Below are 20,690 nucleotides of genomic sequence, written 5' to 3' on the forward strand. Positions count from 1 at the left end.
AAGGGAAGGGAAGGGAAGGGAAGGGAAGGGAAGGGAAGGGAAGGGAAGGGCATAACAATGCATAGCTTATATGCTGTCCTAAGTATAACTGTTAAAATTAGCTTTTCTGTAAATCTTTGAACATGTAACATCTTTGAAAAGTCTTCCTAAATTGCTCCAGAGAGCAGTAAAGCAGCATTCCTCACCTACACAGCACTGGAATTACCGTAATCCTACATATATAAATGTAAACTAAAAATGTAATAAATCAAAACAATGTGAAATTACAAAGGGACTTAAAATGACAAATAAACAATAAATTCTGTCCAGAATATGGCCTGTAGGGAAATGCTCAAACTGTAAATACTCAATTGCTCATGATTTTTCTGTTCTGAGAGTATATGAAATCACATGTTAATACAGCTAAATGCATATATATATTAACAACAAAATTACATTGAGCAAAATTATGTACTCTATTTGTGCTATAAAGAACATGCTTAAATCAGAATCATTTGAAACTAGTTCTGTTATTATGAGCCTGAAGGCTGATCATCAGTAACTACTGGATTTAGTGGAGTTGTACTCCAGTTTATTGGATTCAGAAGAAAGCCTGTATTGTGAGGATGATACATATATTTTAGCTATTATGTCCAAACCATCTTACAAATATTATGACTTCAATACACACAAAATGTTTCAAACATATTTAAAATGCTTAAACTTTAACACATTTCTAGTTACATAAAATTTCTATACTATGTAGAGACTGATAATGTTTTCATATTTTACTTTGAGGTTAAAGTGTCTTGATAACTGTACTATCAGAAGTTAAAAACAAATCAAACAAACAAACTAACAAAAAACAAACAAACAAACAAAAAAGTATAAAAGCCTTTGGTAAACATAAGCAATTAAAAAAAAATTAAATGCCATTTACTTCACTTTGGGAAATCTATCAGATTTTGTAGCACTAACTGGAAAAGTACAAGTATGCTTGTTTTCTTTCAAGTAATTTATTTTCCAAGTTCTCCATGATTAAATATTTAAGCAGATAAAACAGTTCAAACACTTCTGCATACCTACAATTGCTACATGTTTTATTTTCCAATGGGGGAGTGTCTAGGAATTAAGCAATAGGTAAGGGGAAAGAAATACATTGCTCTAATGCTCTTACGATTTCACCTCCAACTGCCTCCCATAGTACTGGAAGGTATCCCAGGTCTTCTGTAGTTATAGTTGATCATGTAACTGTTTTCCTAACAAATAAATACTGTAACATTTAATATTCTGCTTTAATAATAGTGAATAAATCAGTACATAAGCCTTTTTTTGTTGTTGTTCCTGTGTGCCCTGTAATCTAGATTTACTCTAAATTAAACCAGATGGTGATTGCTAAACTCTTTAGTTTGAAGCTCTTAAGAGTGCAGGACAACTATTAAATGCAGCTTACTCTGGGGGAATCGAGGTGGATTGTCGTTGACATCAGTCAAAGTGATGTTCACAGTGGTGGTCCCTGATAATCCACCCATCTGGCCTCCCATGTCCTTTGCCTGGATAACAACTTGGTACTGCTCCCTGTTCTCTCTGTTCATGTTTGGCAAAGCAGTCCTGATGATGCCTTAAATAAAGAACAAACAAAAATTGTTAATTGTGCCTTTATTTATGATGTGCAGCTACTTGTTGCATTTTTTTTTTATTAGTCTGTGAAATATATTCCTAAAGTATTCATTTCATGCTTTAAAGTACAAAAATTTGTTCATGCGCTTTATAAATACTCTTCAGAACAGGCTATCTGTTTGTTATAAAAAATCTTAGTTCTTTATCACAGCTCCCTTTCCAGTTTATATTTCATGCTAAAAATGATTCAAGATATTTATGCAATACAAGGTTTGAGGGTGGAAAGAACACCTTTTATTAGTCTAAGTAGAACCACTAAGAATAAAAGAACAACATTTTCTAGGACACAAACCTTTCATCTTGCCTTTATCAAAAATATTCTTAGAACTTTACACTGTCTTAGCTATTGCAATTATACCACTGCAAAAATACTTTTACTTTAGAGTGGTAGCTGTAATAACTCTTAGTTTTTATTTTTATTTATTATAAGAACCTATAAATTATGAGGGAAAAAGCAAGAAATATTATTTCATTTAAGTTAACTTTTACTTTTTTTTTTTTTTTTTAGGTGATTTGAGATTTTTAAAATGAAAGAACAAGTTTATGGTAAATGGAAATAATGACAATTTCCTGACCTGTTTCTGGTTCCACGGAGAAATATGGCTGCCCCTGAAGTATGCTGTAAATGACTCTGGCACTGTTTCCATAGGAAGGGTCATCGGCATCAGTAGCTGTGACTTGCACCACGGAAGTACCTGAAGCATCCAAAGTCAATTTAGTTTCAGATAGTACTAAATCGAGGTCCAACATTAATTTCTGATTGAGCAGAACCCAAAGAAAGTTTCAGCTAATGTTGACTGAATTTTTCAATCATATTTATTATCTTATAGTCAACTTTAGATACTCTCTTCTCTGTTTCGGGGTCTCATTCTACACAATTTGAACCTAAACTTCCATAATTCCACAATGATTAAGGCCTAGTCAGTAAAGGTAAAGAATAGCAGTGGTTGAGCTGAATTTTATCCCTACCCTGCTATCACGCATTCATATTATGTACGCCTTTTCAGAGGACTTACTTGTTTTTATAGCAGTATATCTCTGCTTTTAATTACCCACAACAGTTTTTGTTCTGTTTTGTCATGTTTTCATACAATGATGCCAGTTTGATATTTAAAAAAATATCAGAAATAGACAAATATGTATGACAAGGGCGGACTATTCAGTGGATAAAGAATTGCCTGAAAGGTTGCACTCAGAGAGTTGTGCTCAATGGATCCATGTCCAGGTGGAGGCTACTGACGAGTGGTGTCCCTCAGGGGTCTGTTTTGGGACTGGTGCTGTTTAATATCTTATCAGTGACATAGACAGTGGGATTTAACACACCCTCAGCAAGTTTGCAGACAACACCAAGCTGAGATGTGCAGTCAATAAGGGATGCCAGCCAAAGGGACCTGGATGAGCTTGAGAATTGGGTCCACGTGAACCTAACAAGGTTCAGTAAGTCTAAATGCAAGGTGCTGCACCTGGGTCAGTGCAATCCCAGCCATGAGGAGAGACTGGGAAAAGAAATCATGGAGAGCAGCCCTGCAGAGAAGGACTTGGGGATTCCGATGAATGAAAAGCTTGACATGAGCCAGCAATGCGAGCTTGCAGCCCAGAAGGCCCAGAAGCTGTGGATGCCCCATCCCTGGAGGTATTCAAGACCAGGTTGGATGAGGCCCTGGACATCCTGATCTAGTGGATGGAATCCCTGCCCATGGCAGGGGGGTTGGAACTAGATAATTTTTAAGCTCCCTTCCAACCCAAGCCATTCTATGATCCTATGCTTACATAACACCTATCATAACAACACATTTATCAATGAGAAAAGCTTATGTTGCAAACATGAAAGGTGATATTTTGGAGCTATTATTGCAACTGTTATTTTTTGTTCTAATTTTTATATTTCATTTATATGGTCAAATATATAGATAGTTACTTATATGGTTATTAATAGGAAGTAAATTTTATCATATTTTTATTTCATTTTTATTTAAAAAACATAATCTACTTCAACGTATCATTTGGAAGAAAACTGAAGAACATGTTTAGTAACTTTAAAATAAATAAATGGAATAAAATTTGTTTTTGCAATGTAATAATGTCTCTAATAGTACCCCCTCAATTATGAATGTCAAAACGCATATACAATATATTACTTCACACTATTTTAACACACATACATGAAACAAGAAACAAATTGTATCAGCTATCCTGTTCTCTAGATTACTCTCTAGAGTAATCACACATACACACTCACATACACACCCAATAAAATATATCAGACACTGCTTGCAAAAAGAGATTTGATCCAGTTCCTGTAACAGTCTCTGGGAATAGACTTAGGGTCCCTAATTTAAATCACTGTCACACAGTGATTTACTCCATAGGCTGTGCTCAGGGTAATGTACACCTCATCACCCCAAAGCAGAAAAGATGAACTATGCTTTTACTGTGGCCTCAGATCCTTGGATTTTGCTGGCCAGCCACGAGGCAGGTAGTGCCAGGAAAACAGCAAGGGCACAGCTGCATTTCTGCCTGCAATTCAGGGTTCAGAAGTCACCACTTTGGTCATAGCCCTTATTCACAGAGGCAGAGAGACATGCTTTCTATCCATCCACAGAGGGATCAGTGATTTCTACATGAAACCTGACAGAAACCATGCAAAGAACAATCAGGAAGAGCATATTAGACTGGGAGCGCTTCCAGCAAACAGTATGACCAATGCCATGCATGATTTGTTCTGGGCTATGGTCACATCACTGTGTGTCCTCTTTGCTCAGTATCCCAATAGTCATTCCAGACAATCGACATGCAGAGATCAGTTTGAAATTACCAGCCATGTTGATTCTGCTTTACCTGCATATTTCTCTGTTTTGACACAAACTATTTTCTGCAGCACTCATATTTGAAAATACACTGTAAATGAATAGTGTAATGCTACTTAGCCTCTTCCCAGTATTCTTCCATTTCTTGCAAATGTTTATTTCTGACCTGCAGCCCATCTTAATGTATTTCAAGAATATTACCCCGTATCATGCTTTTTGTTTCAAATTTTTGCAGCCCTGTCCTCTTTACAGGAAAAATACCAAATGTATTTCTGATGTCTGAGTAAAGCTTCTTTCCTTCCTCTTTGTTTATTAAATAAATTTAACTAATAAAAGTAAATAAAAGCATACCAGGTCTTCAGGACTTGTGTATCTTTCAGTTTTATACTACTTTTTATATTGTAAAGTATTTTTAGTTTTTAAATCACTTCAAGCTAAGTTATCTTAAATGAAAGCCACATCTGTAACAAGTCCACTATTTGCACTACTGTAAGACTTTGTCTCTTCTCACCACTCCAGTCAGAAAAAATAATAATAATAATAATAATAAAATCTCCTAATATTTGTGTTTCCTTTTCCAATTGTGGAATAGCCTCTTTATTACAGCTAAATAAAACTGAGGACTGCTGCTGGGTGGATAAAGGACAGAAGAAAGAAAGACAGTGGGATAGAGTTGTATGCTAGCTAATTATGTTGGGACATGCTGGAAGGATGGTTAAGTGACAGCATGAGAGTAGGACTACACTGGGAAAGTAAGGCTCTGGGCACTAGGAAGAGGCCACTAGGCATCCTCTCTTCTCAGCTAATAGCAGCAAAAAATAACTACGGTCTATGGAAGTGGACAATGAACATCAAGTAAAGCAGATTAGGAGTTCTGAAAGGCAGAAAAAAAAGGAAAAAAAAAAAAAATCCTCAGCTGTGTCATTAAAGTTATATTGTGCACATCAGCTGTCAAACTACCAAAATTATTGTTTTGCTTCAGTTCACTGAAGTCACTGAAGACCTCTGATCCTCAATACTGCTAATATATTACTTGAAGCAGTCTGAAACCTGGGGTGAACTAACTAGTACCCAAGGCATTGATTTTGACTGTTCATGTTGGGGTTTACAAACCACAGTGTGGGTGTGACTTAGTCCGCACTACTCAGTCCAGACCTTGCTCTCTATCTTTTACATAGGCACAGGTTGCTTCTGATGAAGTCTTTGGCCCTCAGGCCAAAGCCTAATCTGAAGCCTAATCTGAAGTCTATAGGAGGGCATAAAGGACACAGTGACAATATACTGGAGAATGTGGCACCAGCTATGTATGGAATAAGTAAGATCATGAAAAAGACTGTGGATTAACTTCCTCCTCATATACTTGCAAATTTCACTATACAATAAACTAGAATCATATGGTGGTGAACTAGGCCTAGAAATAAACGACATCCATTTGTCAGGTTACTGTAGTTCTCAGAAGACATATTTGAACATAATTTTAATTATAACCTTTGAATTTCCCTAAGGTCTCATACTACATTAGTAATTAATGAACTTGGTTATTTTTAATGCTTTCCTTGCGAACATCTTCAAACATTGTACAAGTATTAATGACTTTAACCTCATGGAGCATTTAAGATATAGAAGTAATAGAGAAGAATCACTGAAGGTAATTAACTGGGGAAAAAACAAACAGAGTATCTGTTGTGGAGCTGAATTTGTAACCTATATTTCCTTACTCCCAAGTGAGTTATGTGGTATTTAACTACAACAAGTGCCCTCCATAGTAAATTATACATTAAAATAACAAGTTGAATTAACAGGAATTTTCTGCTCTTTCTAGTAGAAAAGAGAGGAAATAATGAGATATGTTCTCCCTGGAAATAAACTATTTAATACAGCAGAATAACAGGAAAGAGCTCCATATTCAGAGAAATCTACATAGAAAGTTCTTTAGTTACATGGTACTCCTGTAACTTAGAAGAAAATAAGCAGCTGACAAGTATGTCAGTGGATGCTTCTAATTCTTTTAAGATGGTCCTTTTAAAGAATATATATATATGTATATTTCTCTTTATGAGGCAGGATTTATATGCAAAGTGAAATCAAAGTGCATGTGTAAAATATATAAAAATGTAATATAATCATGTTTTTTCAAAATCTATTATGATTGGCATTATGAAATTAAAAATGAGATGCAAAAGGTTTAGTGAGATCATTATGAAAAAAGTAAAGAAAATCTTTATTAATAGGAAACAATAAAGAAGTATAACAAAATAAATGCAATGGCAGAGGAAAGGATTAAGCACTGGGAATTTTTGGAACAACACTAATGAGGGACTGAACAAAAATACTAGGGAGAAAGCCAAGCAACAGTAGCTCTAAATGCTGTCTGAAGAGAAAGACAAAGATAACCAGAGGTAGGGATTTACAGGCCCAACCTGTAGATTGCATGCAAACCCAGAGGGAGGTTACATTGAAGTGTACATTTATAGTCCTAATTCAGAAGCAGAAAATACCAGCTAGGGAGCATGACAGATAATAGTAGCTCAAAGTGCTTCTGAGACAATAATAATAATTCATAGGAAAAGTTATTTAGCACTGAAGATACAGGATGGAATAAGGATCAAGAATGATTAGAGATTATCTAGGATACAACAGATGAACAGAGAAGCATCACCAAATAACAGAAATTATGTGGTGACAGGGAAAAAAAAAAAAAAAAAAAAAAAGAAAAAAAAGCTCTAGAGATTAAAATAGACTCATCTACACAGTTCTGAAAAGAAGCCTTTAGATGAGCAAGAAAAGAGACAAGTAAAGAATATAATGGTCAGAACAGAATATTTTGGTAAAAGCCAGAATATTCTGAGTCATAAACTTTGAGATTAAGGAAAGAAAAAAAAGTAAAAGAGGAGAAAATATTTGGAAATCTGTACAAAGACTTCAGGAGAGCAAGATGTCTTCTAGGCTATTGACCTAAATGGGAGATCCCGAAGTTGGCCCATTTATCTCTGCCCTTAACTATCATTAATGAGCAGTAGAAAAAAGATGAACAAGACAAGCAAGAACTTATGGGCCTTTGTCAAGACATTGTAATTGATAATAAAAATAGACCCATTCTCAGGTATTCATCAAGCTAATACTACAGCCTGAGGCAGAAATCACAACTGCTGTCTCTTTTCTGAAAGACTCGCATACAGCTATGTCATAGTTTGATACCTTGAATAGGGGACAGAGGGAGCAGATACAGGCTTAGTAGTATTATTAGGTACTACTACCTCTTTGTACCTTATAATACAGGGTATTTTAGGATGGAACAAGTCTTGCACTTCAAGGGATGCCACAGATTTCAATTATTTCAAGCTGATGCTTGCATATTTTACTACTTGTGCAATTCTTTTGTGTAATTTGGTAAAGAAAGCAGGACATTAGGCAATAACAGTTTTCATATATGAATTGGTAAAGAAATACTGGTGATTAAACATTTAGCAGTTTACTCAGTAAGTAATTAACAGAGACATGGAATGAATGACTCATGCAATCTTTCTGAAAACTGTTAAAATGTGTGAGAAGGAACCCACTAGTTCTGAACACTAGCTACTAGCTACATTATATAGTATAGCTCTAAAAGCAACGAAGCATATGAATGGTGTGATATGTTGTCATAGCTGTCTTTCTCGCATTCACATGAATGCATATAGAGTTAATATGAACATCTCAGCACTGTGCTTGTGGTACCAGTGTGTCCAAATGTATGCACAATTCAGCAGCAAAACTGCAAAATAGTTTACTATTTTTGACACTACTTAGCATAGAGATAGGATTAAGCCAATCAATTTGAAACAGTCATATTCTGTATTGGAACTGAGAGTTCAAGCACCAGGTGGTAACAGAGGTCTTGAGAATCCCGTTCCAGAGTAATGTACAAGAAGCCCCGAAGGCATAAATACAAGTTGCAAGTTGCTAATCATATTACAGACTAGCCTGGATTTAGAGTGTAATGAAGAAAACAAAGAATAAATAACCAAGATACATAAAGCATTGTGTGTATGGTGAAAATATACAGAAGATGACTAGAGGATATAAAAGACAATGATAACATCTACAAGAATTGGAACAAATGAACAACAACAACAAAAAATTATCTCCCTAAATAAAAGGCATTACTTCTGATCAATGTCACAATCTGTCTACAGCAGGTCCTCTTTCACCGTTGATACAGAAAGAGCCATGCTTTTTCATTTATTCACCATATTTTCATGTTACCACAAAGCAAATACATATATATATAAATATTTCTAAACCAATCTATATAACTGGTTTACAAATAATAAACTAATTATATAATTGATTTAAATAAATTAAAACTTTGAAGAACAAAGATTGTGATTTTATGTACACGTTAGTTTAAGTGTATGCGTCTGCCTGGTGCTCCAGACTTCCCACATGATGGCAGCAGGAGTGCAAGGCATTCTATAAATATATAGCTATGTTTTTAGTGGATAATTCTATATAGCACAATGCAGTGCTATGTTGACTATGCCAGGCTATATTAGCACGGTACTTTTTACTGAATGATATACTTCCTATTTACTTGACCAGCCAAAAAACACAGTAATTTGACTTTGTAATATCTCTTTCTGGTACATATGCTTGAGATAATATTCATATCCTAAACTCTGCTTAATGTTTTCAGACTTTTATAGAAAGATTATATGTTTTTATATGCTCGCAAAAGTGAGTACCGTAGCAGGAGACACATACAAAGCAACAGTACGATTCTATCCAAGACTGAAGTTTCTCTCTGTATTCCTTACATCAACAAGTCTGACAATCTCTTAGCCCACAACCAACAATAAGTAAATAATGGCTATTAACCAACAATGGGTAAGTAATAGTAATACTGGAACTCAATAAAATTAATCTGGAGAGAGCAAACTATAGCAATCCAGGAATCCAGGATCTTCTTCCTAACTACCTTTTGATGTGGAGAAGTTATTTTGTCAATACAAAAATAATTTTGATGTTTCTTTTTCCATACATTTTTCACAAGTTTCTGTTCTAAAAGATGATTAAATTCTATGATATATGAAAAACAAACAAACAAAAAAACTACTATTGCAAATTGCATGCTAATTCAATTTTTTACAAATGTTCCACAGATACAGAGTCATAGTGAAGAAAAAGCCTTGGAAGGCTCTAGGATGATATATATCAAGGAATGGCGGAAGTTTTCCTAATATAAAGTTCTAGCTAAGCGTTCTGCCTTCTATCTACTCAATCCTTGTCAATACAATCAGCAATAAGGATAAGAGTAATGTTCAAGGCTTATCCCTAGGAACTGAAAGTATAGTACAAACAGAAGCAAGATGAACTCAAAAAGCTGTTTAAGGCTCCTGAAGAGGCCATTCATGAATACGTTAAGGCAGGAACACTGACAGTACAAGAGAATTTGTTCATATATTCAAAAACCAAATGAGAAGAAGAGAATGAAGAGTGTCTCCACCTGCAGGCAGTACATGAACAGTACATGAGCAAACAGCCACAGAAAGAGTGAAAGATGAGACAGATTTACATGTAGTGTATTTATCAATCTTATTCCAATAAATCCTAAGGAGGAGGGTTATTCACCATTATATACTATTTATATTCCAACTGACTGTAAGTTAATGCTTTAAATATTCTAAGTAGACATAATCTCATATCAAAAAATCTGTTTTTGGATGAAATTCTAGTATTTGAAAAAGCAAACCAAAAAGAAAGATATTTATTCCATGAAGTAGAATTCCCATCATGACCGATGGGGATAATATCCATCAAATAATGTATTTTGAGCAGGCCTCAGTATAAAAGCACTCACCCACTACTGACATTTCAGGAACACTAGCAGTGTAAATTTCTTCTGGAAACGTTGGTTCATTGTCATTAATGTCATGGATTTTAATGACAAACTCAGATTCGGGTTCCACTGGTCTCAGAGTTCTTCTGTTAATAGCTTGGGCACGCAGGGTGTAAAAGGCTTTTTCTTCCCTGTCAATTCTCCGAGTGGCATGAATGTCACCTGTTTTCTCATCAATTATAAAAAGAGTACCAGCCCCATCTCCAGACAAAATGTATTTGAGGGATCCATCTCCCTTATCCTGGTCAGAATGAAGCTGAAGTGAAAAACAAAGGAAGAAAAATAAAACATTTTATTTAGAAGTAATCAAAAACTGTTTATTATTATTATTATTATTATTGTTATCATTATTATATATTAAATCATTTTTGAATGCAGCAACAAAACAAAGTAATTTTCAGTCACCATTGACTAGCAGTCATGTTGTTATACTGAGGCATTTGTTTCCTAACTTAGCGCCAAGAATCTTTTAATTTGACTGTTGTGGCAGATTTCAGTTTCGCAGCAACACCTGCTTTCTGCTAAGAAACCTTTGCACCACAGTTCTTAAAGAAGATTTTTATGTTAATATTGACCTTTTCCTTCCTTGAAGAGATCCTATTAAAAATTCACAACCTGCTGTGCTAGTTGTAAATTCACTAAGCAGATAAAGAACATGGAAGGGTACATGACAAGTAAGGAAAATTGAACAACTGGATCCATGTCATACTAATTTAAAATTTTATATTTCATATTATTTGTATTTCTCCTAAGTTGGAGAATATTTCATTTATTGTCATTATCATTTTAATCCCATCAACTAATGTAAATAAGCTAAAGAAAAGAAATAGATTTACTAAGCATTCAGTATTGATTTTATAACCATTTATAACCATTATAACCATTATCTAAGTAATGTAAAGCATAGTTTCACCTATTAATAACTTGTACTAACTGATTTCAGAACATCTATAAAAACAACAACAAATCTATTACATTGCTTTGTTCAGTACACTGTTGGGTTATTTGATCTTTTGGATTCACTTACTATAATTACTCTCATCACTTTGTTGCAACGTTGCTAAGTTCCTTCCAATATAATTGATTTCATACCTAACAGAAGGACTCTGGAATTCAGATTTGTTGTCACCATGAAATCTGTATTTTATTTTGGGGTTCAGCAGAAGTGTCATATCAAGTAGAAGCTTTGATTAATTTTAAGAATATTTTGAATACTCCTGATTTTATAAACAAGAAGCTATCTGTGTAGATTAACTACCTCGTCACAAACCTATATTTCCATATAGAAATGATGAACATGTTTAGAGTTAAAGAGTCGCATGTGATGTAAATGTGATGTAATGATTGTTGACAACAATTTAGTGAGTTTTATTTTGTAAATCCAGAAAAACATTCATAAGTGCACATGTATTAGTACAAATATATGTATGCAGAAGAAACAGATAGCTCTAAAACTTTTTTTTTTTTTTGCATTATTTAAATATAAAGACTGTTTTTAAAAATCAGACTCGATTATATCAGAATGTTCCAAGAAGTCTGACAGAACTAGTTCCTTTCAAAACATAGTTATTTGAATACACATTAATAACATCACTTAGAATTACATCAAGATCATATTTAATCATGTGAAGGGTTTTTGTTAATTCAAGCTCATGAAAGTTTCATTTTCAGTTAATGAAAAACAACACACACTTAGCTCAATACAAATATCCCCACTGACATGCATCATGGAAATATTTCTCTTTCTCGGTGCCCTCATATTGCTTTCCATAGTATCTATTGTAAGTCATTACCAGGGGTAGAATATTATACTATTATGTTTTTGAATGTGTCTTTCCTTGCCTTTTGTACTGAAATAAAACACTATGGCGTGGTGGGTTAAGCTCAAGTCAAACAGTAAATTACCCTGCTGTGAAACATTTTCATACACAGAATGCTTCCCAGACTCTTGCAATATGGGCAACAGAAGGAGCTCATGCAGGATCTTGGATTAAAACCTTAATGGCAGAAATTTAGAAAACTACCATCATTCTGAACTTTGATTTTCTATATAATGGTTTTCTTATATTCTTTCAATTCTGAAATAAACTTAAAGAAACACTGTGAATATTTATCAAAAAATGACAAATTAAGCTTTGCTTACATCACATGTAAGCATTACATGTATATTTACTTTACAAAATGTATACTTTCATATTAGTTTCTTCATTTCATTCCACAGGAAATAAATAGGAGGCTCCACCAAACATTATGAGTAGGAAAGCGTAAGAAAAATCTTTTGCAAGTAAGTCCCGTTCTTTCTTTTCCTTCCATTTCTCTCACCAACTTCAAACTGAAGGTTTCAAGCCATTCTCAATCCCCTTCTGGGAAATGAATTTTTATACTGAACTTTAATCCCTTATGCTCTTTCCCGTCAGGCCATTGCAGTTGGGACTTTTCACCCTTTCACCTTTTTAAGTCACCTTTCTTTTAGGGACTAGACAGCGTTGCAGGCTGTGGCCCATTTTATAATGTCTTTTAGTGTAACTAGTTCTCAAAAGCCTACCAAGTGTTTTCTTCTCCAAGGCTTCCTAGGATACCACCTTTTCTTCAAAAATGTTTTGCTACCAAGAGCTCACTGGTGGCCCATAACCACTAGATACAGTATTTTTAGTGCAGAGTGGTGAAGGAGGGTTACAAAAGGTTGCTCTTCCTCAGATATCTGTACCAGAAATAAAAAAAAAAATAATAATAAATGTCTACTTGAGCAAGAAAGATTGGGGCAAAATATGAACTAATTATTATTATTATTTTTAATGGGAGTATTAAAATATTCTCATATTATTTCCAAACTCAGGTCTGATAAACTCTTACAAACTAAATGGTTATGTAATAGCAGATTGAGGCTAAAGTGCCTGTTCTCAGAAAATTCAGAAGCCAGTTAGCAGTCTGGCAACATACTTTCTAACAAATTTTCTAACTCCAGAATAATAGCAAACTGTCCCGATGAACAGTATCTGGCCAAAGGTGACTCACAAGCCACCTATGAGTCACCTTTGAAAGGTGAAAATTGTTGGGGAAAGTGATATTTAGCAAAAGCATGTCAAGGACTTGTTTAATAATTTAGCAATCCAGATAACTCCTTTGTGGTGCCTGGGAATGTTGTCTTGCACTAGGCGCACACAGTGTAGTGAACAGAATTGATTCTGAAGACAAATGAAAACCTCTCCACAACAAAAAGTGAAACTTTTTAAGAACTGTATTTAGATCTAATTAAGGATGTAAGATCTTTTATCACATTATGTGACTAATATGCAATGTAGCATAAATACTCAAGATTTTCTCTCATTTCTCCTGTTGCTATGTGTCAAAAATTCTTACCAAGTTTATTTGGAAGTGAAAAATGTTATTTATATGCCATTTACAAAATCATTAATCTCTTCTCTCCCTCAAACTCAAACTTTATAGATTTTTAAAAATAGATTATATTAGCCAGAAGGCTAGAAAAATTGCTGAACATATTTTGAGACATACACATACAGGCTTTTGGGGAGCTGATAGCTGCACTTCAGAATAGCATATTCATAAGGAATATTATCCTGCATCATTTAGAAGAACTCTTTAAGCTATGTAACACTTTACATTTCCTAAAAATTGTTAATCATTCCACTTTGAACAGGTAATATATTTCCAGTTCTATGTATGCACGTAACAGTTCACAGCTATCATAGAACAACTTCAAATTCAAAAGGACATTTCAGAAGAAAAACAAACAAACAAACAAACAACAACAACAAAACAAAACAAAACAAAAAAACATAAACTTTGCTATGAACAAGTCTTCAGGTGATAATTAAAGAGGCAAAAATGCATATTCTATATAAGCAAGGAAAGAGAATACTTCTCATTTCATTTTCTTAGTTCTGAATTCAATCCAGATGTTTTTAGGTGAATCAACATGGCCACAGACAGCCCTGTGTACTTGACAGCCTTGAAAACTGAATCTTTACCAAGCTCTGAAATGCATAAGCAATGTGTTAATTTTCACTGCAAGGTTTTGCCAGTTTATTCTAGTATTAAAAACAAAAACCAAATAAAAAACAAAACAAAACAAAACAAAACAAAACAAAAAAACCACTTCTGTTAAGTATTTCTCAGCTACTTTTAGTAAAAAGTGTTTCCTACATTTATTTTGGCTAATGGGCATCTGTGTTTCATGTCAGCCAAGCTGAGACATGGAGAGACATCTGTTTCATTTAGCGATTTTATTGCACAAAATGATCAGCTGTGAAGATGTGATTTTGTTTTCATATCTGTCTCTGATATTTTGCAAACTCTTGTTTCAGTGAATTTCTTTTCAACAGAAATACTTCCCTTTTCACCTGTCAGCAGTGTATATATTTTATATACATTTTTTCTCACCGTGCAGAAAATCAGAATACCTGTTGGTTTAAATGTATATAGCCCTGTTTCATCATAGAGTAATTGCAATTACTATGAAACACAATATTGCATATTTGGTCACCTATTTAAACTGTTAAACAGGCTTTTAAATGGAGAAGGATTTCATAAAAATCAAAAAGAAAGGTATTGTTAAGGAGAAGATAATAGAGTGGGAGGGGTGACAAAGTAGAATGTATTGTGAATAGTTTAAAAAGAAATTGTTACCAATCCAAGACACAGAGAAAAATAAATTTAAAAAGATGGAAAATTTTTAGCTTCAATTACAATAAAAACATGTTAATTCAGATATACTCCATTGTTTTTTTAAGGTGTATGCAGCCATAAATACAGTTAGTTAATTAAAAGATTCCAGAATCAAATTTAGCTCAGTATCTTTTAGATATGTAAAGATTCTTCAGAAGATTTAGGTGAACAACATAATAATTCTCCTCTAAAAATGACTTGAAAATGACAGTGTGGGAATTCTATCTTAATTGTCTTCCAATGATTCAAATCAAACTTGCCAATTCCAAGAATGATTTATTTTTTCCCCTCTGAATGCTAGCCAATCAAAAATCTTGTGGCTGATTATAAATTTTGTGGACATTTTTCTAATATCATACAAAGTGTTAACCCTATTTTCATCTGAAAACCCAGAAGCTGCTACTGTGAAGACATAGAATAGTTCAGGTTCTCCAGAGCCATTTTACCATACAAACAACTTCCGGAACTTGAAATGACTTATGACAGCCAGATAAAGGCTTCAAGATTGTAACATCTCTTTGTATTTGAAATTCAGATTCAGAAGTCCATCTATGAATTTTCAGTGATTGGTATTCAGATAACTAAAGACCAGAATATAACTTTACTAAAAACCTGTCTTTAGTTTGAATTCTTACTGTAGGAATTAATACAGTTCAAGTTATTTCTCTATGTGGTTTTAATATAGTATTATATATAGAAGACTTTCTGATACAGTTTGCATTTTTTTTTTAAGTCTTCATGAAATGTCACACTGCTTTGTTATCACTTTTCTAAACACATTTTTACTCTGCTACTTTAAAATAATGTCCTTTTTATTTTTATAATCTAGAAAACATTTTTCCTACTACCTTCTGCAAAAAATATTTGTCAACATTTCATTTAATCCAAGTATCACAATAACAATGAGAACTTGGTATGCTCCTGAATTAATTGATCTTTTAGATTTTATTCAACTAAACCCTAATTTTCCCCTTATTATGAGGACCAATTTCAGGGCTAGAGTGTGACCTATTAACTTTTTTTCTAAGTAACCATATTAGTCATATGATGCCAAAATACACTCATGGAGGTATTCACTATTTCACTCCAAGTTTTCTACAGTACATATTATAATATTACTGGATGCTTCCTAGAATAATAATAATAGTGTCTCCAAAAATAATCTCAACAGTGGGCATATTTGATCTGAAATCAGCAGAGAATAATTGGCATAGAATTCCCACAGTGGGGATACTTATTTTAAGCTTTGTGAACTGCGCTATTAAATGATGCAGTTATTTAATATTAGATGCAATTATTCTAAAAGACCTTCAGACTTTCACCAAATCATACATCCTGTGCAATATTCTCCTAGTTGCCAGATTTAACTATCATGGCTTTGAGCCAGATTTTACTCACCAAAGAGGTTCGCTTATTTCAACTCATCCTTAAGGAAATATTTAAAGCAACTCTCTTCAGTGATGCAAGATTGTCATCAAAGTTTTAATGAGACGTGTCATACATTTAAGTTTCTCACTCAGTCATATTGTCAGTTTGCAAGTTGTCTGCTGTTATGTGTTATTTAAAAGAGGAGAAAGGTGGAAAGGAAAAAGGCACATTTTATTTTATTTTTTTTATTTTTTATTTTTTTGTGAGACCAGGAAAGATAAAGGGAGAGTAAACTAAAATAGAAGCATAATAATGCAAGATGAGGAGAGAACTGAAATTCTTTTGCTTGTTGAGAAGGAGCAACAAACAATGAAAAACTCCTGACTGCAGTGCATTTTTAGCTTACATTCAGTTGAGTCATTATCCAAAGAAGATAAACGTCATTATTGTTATTTCTACAGACAGAGAACGTCATTATTGTTATTTCTACAGACAGAGATTGCAATTGTTACTGCTGTTCAATGTTTTTGTTTGTTTCTACTGTTTTTTAAAGTGGTAAGAGATTAATCAGAACTAACAGTATTTTTATGATATTACTTCCTGGTGAAGTAATATGTAGTAAAGTAATGTGTGAAGTACTGTGTGAAGTATTACAGGATCAGAAATGTGATGTTTCCAGGTCCCTATAATCATCACAATCAAGTGACGTCATCTGCAAGATTCTCAGATTCTAGACTAACAATACAGGAATGGTATTTCTTCATCACTAGATTTGCATCTTTTGCACACTATTGTAACTTGTTCCAAAGGAATAAGTCTGGAGAAGGTAGACGGGCTTGTCACTGATACCAACTTCTAGGATTTCAGCTGAGAAAGGTCGTTTCCCTTTCTACAATGCACCATATGAGCAACTGAGGGACTTATGTAGATTCTCTGACTCAGCATGCCAATAATTAAATCTCTGCATTGAAGACAACAATCAAAGACATAATTAAGATGCAATTTTAGGTCTTTGTTTCTTTATGTTAACAACAACCTTTTTATTACAGCTTATATACATCTTCCTAAAGTAGCCTAGGTATTAACCAAATAAGTATTAAAACAGCAGTAATTTCTATATATCTTAATGCACAATTTGTACTATATATAAAGAAAAAAAAGTTTGGTCTTTTTTTTGTATTTTTTTTTTTTGGGGGGGGGGTTTAAATGCAGAACATCATTAAGAGGCTGATGCTGAGTTCCTTTTGCCTACTGCTGTAAGCCATATAAAAACAGATTAAACACTTTTTTTCCAACTGAAATCACTATAACATACAAATTGGTGAGAGCAGTGAAGATTTGCTGCCTTTATTATGTCTGTATTTTCTCCTCATGAATACTGTACAGTATATGTGTCTTTGGAAGATGTATAGTTGGGACAACAGCAAATCTATTTTTCTTCACAGAGAACTGAATGACAATGTCTGCCAACCCCCAAAACAGCAGATGTCATCTAAAGGGAGCGACGGGGAAAGAGGGAAAATATATGTTAGAATTAAAGAATAATAATAACAAAAAAGGGATATTTTAATAATTTACAGAACATTGATTTCCATGATTATATAGTATTATGGTTAAATTTTATCCCAAGGAAGGGAGAAGAGGGGAGAGAAAGTAGACATATTTTTCACAGGCTTCTTATAGCCTCAGGAAGCTACTGATGAATTTGGACTGATACAATATCTAATAAAGGATTAAAAACAGTGAGGAAAAAAGATGTCTTGGATCAATCCTGAGGTCAGTGGGGCAACTAATGTAATAGATGCACAGTCCAGGAGAGATGTATACATATTTTGTAACATTACAGTGATACATAGTATTGCAGATAGATCTGCAAGATAAGAGTGGCAGAACATGCATAAAATCTTAACTGCAACTCACATTTTTTATTTTTCCAACAAATTTAAGTAATTTATTTCATTAAGTTATGAAATCAATTACTCTAGAGAATAACGCTCTCAAGAAAATCCTAACTGTATATCCATCACTAAGTAAAGATACTGTTTAACACATTACACACAATTACATTACAGTTACATAAGTAAATGTAACTTAATTTAATCATGTTTGAAATGAGAATAGGCTGGTAGCTGTAGTTTAAATTTAAACTAAAATTTAAAATAATTAAACAATAAAATAATGAAAATAATTAAATACCAAACCAGCAACTTGTATTCTTCTATCAGACTGTAAGATACCAAAATAACCAGATCTTGATATAAATCTAGGCAAGAGTCATACATTATGTTATATACAAGATTACATCGTCAGCCCAGTGAACTATATTCCTCATCTACTTGTACTGGATATAGAAAGCCCATCCTGATCTACAGTGCTACAAACACTACTCCATAATTGATGCTTTTCCTTGCAATGTTTATTGCTATATTCAGTAATGTATTGTGTGTCCTGATTCCTTGATTTAAAATTATTTCCAACTTTGGTAACTGGTTGATAGGCCCAGTCAAGATTTCCATACATTTTCTGGCATTTGTAAAACATCAGTACCACTCTATCTCCCTTTTCCTATTTTCCTGTAAAATATACTGATATTGGTTATGTTGTGGGATTTATATATTTTAAATCTCTTTGCTTTAGTATAATTATCACTTATTCCAAAACTTCTATTCTTTTTGTTTTGTCTATAGAATCACAGAGAGCTTTTGCATTCTCTCTCTCTCTCTCGTTCTCTCTTTTTTTTTTTTTTTTTTTTTTTAAATTACACCCAATTTAGTTCTTGCCCTGTGCCAGATACTTCCTGCTTTCTTCTCTTTGCAGTAAAAGAATTCCACACTACTCCTAGTAAACTTCCTAATTCTCTTTTATGATATGCAGTCCTACATGGCACTTGAAATAGCATTCTTTGCTCCTTCAATGACTATGTTTTATATAGCATGTCATTATCCCTTCCTAGCAAATACATCAGTAATACTGCAATCTCTACCATTATTCTTAAATGATAAGCCTGGTTTAATCCCATGCAGCAATTTTCAGCGTCACACTGCTCTATGGTCTTCTAGCCAGTAAATTTATTTTACTGGGCTTTTATTAGCAAATGTGCTACTCCTGACACAGAGAATTGTCTGCCACATAACCTGACCTAACTGAAGAGATAATTAAGCAATCAGTTTCCTAATCTTCCAACTGCATTATTTATATAGAAGACTTATTATCATTTCTGAATGTCCTAAGACATCCTGCTGATTGCTAAGGTATTTCTAAATCCTCTGAGGAATCCTGTGTGGAGCTGGTATCTTTAGCTACACCACCATGTGAAAATGTAGCAATATTACTGAACAGTAGTTCTTACAAGTGACAGATTATTTTCAAAGATCAAAAGGAGTGGTCAGTGTGATATTTTACAAATAAATAAATAGATATAAATATACTGAAGTTCTGTATCTTTCCCATCTCTGTCCTCAAGTATTTATATGCTACTTGGTTATACCAGTTTAAGCCACTTCTGCAGCTCATATATTCTATTTCTCATTATTAATTTAGCATTCCAATTACCTCCTCTTCATTAAAAGCTTATCTAAATGTTTGTAACATGTCCTGGAACACTGCGTTATTCTATCCATCCTTCGTTTTCCTTCTTCAGACTAGATCATTTCATGACATTTCTTTAAGTTCCTGCTTTTTAAATTATAAGCATTATTGGAACTACTCTCATTTATTCTCCCTGTTTACTTCAACTCTTACACACAATTGCATTAGTCACTTTTCTCACTGTCAAAATTTGAAACATAAATACAATTTTAATCATTTAATACTAAAATAGATGATTTATAACCACGATTGCCTAGATGGTAACAGCTGTTAATCATTATATTCACTCCAAAATAATATTTCTTAAATATTTTTACTTATTAAAGGTAGTAAATAGAGACACAGAAATTCTAATTTATGTGTATTTTACATTAAATGCCATACCTTAGAAAAGGATACATGAAAGTTCTCATTAAAAAAACGTGTTTCTTACTATAGGAGGAAGAAATCTTTACTACTACTTTATGGCTCTTCATGTCTAGTATAATTTATTCCTCTATTTACTATAACATATATGTAATAATAATAATAATAATAAAAGGCATGCTAAAACTTTTCAGAAAGGGAACTTTTTAGGAACACAGAACAATTTCTAAAGTAAATGGAAGGAAAGAGAAGTCACTTCTTTCAATGGATGCTTTTGGATAAGGAAGAGAAAAAGTATTCTGCATTATAATTTCTAGTTTATTACATGCCCATTTTAC

The 20,690-nt window shown here is 33.4% G+C and overlaps 1 protein-coding gene across 6 annotated transcripts in view; it reads right to left on the bottom strand.

Moving 5' to 3' along the window:
- The window catches only part of LOC118162020 (cadherin-10), a 102,487-nt gene that overhangs the window by 25,765 nt on the left and 56,032 nt on the right, over window positions 1-20,690 (bottom strand). For all 6 annotated transcript variants that reach the window (XM_035317911.1, XM_035317909.1, XM_035317908.1 and 3 more), the window contains 3 exons: window positions 10,306-10,600; window positions 2,235-2,354; window positions 1,433-1,600 (listed from right to left, as the gene is read on the bottom strand). In XM_035317911.1, coding sequence (XP_035173802.1) covers window positions 1,433-1,600; window positions 2,235-2,354; window positions 10,306-10,600 — 583 coding nt within the window. The remainder of the gene's footprint in view (window positions 1-1,432; window positions 1,601-2,234; window positions 2,355-10,305; window positions 10,601-20,690) is intronic.

This window comes from Oxyura jamaicensis, chromosome 2, assembly GCF_011077185.1.
Source record: "Oxyura jamaicensis isolate SHBP4307 breed ruddy duck chromosome 2, BPBGC_Ojam_1.0, whole genome shotgun sequence".
NCBI lineage: Eukaryota > Metazoa > Chordata > Aves > Anseriformes > Anatidae > Oxyura > Oxyura jamaicensis.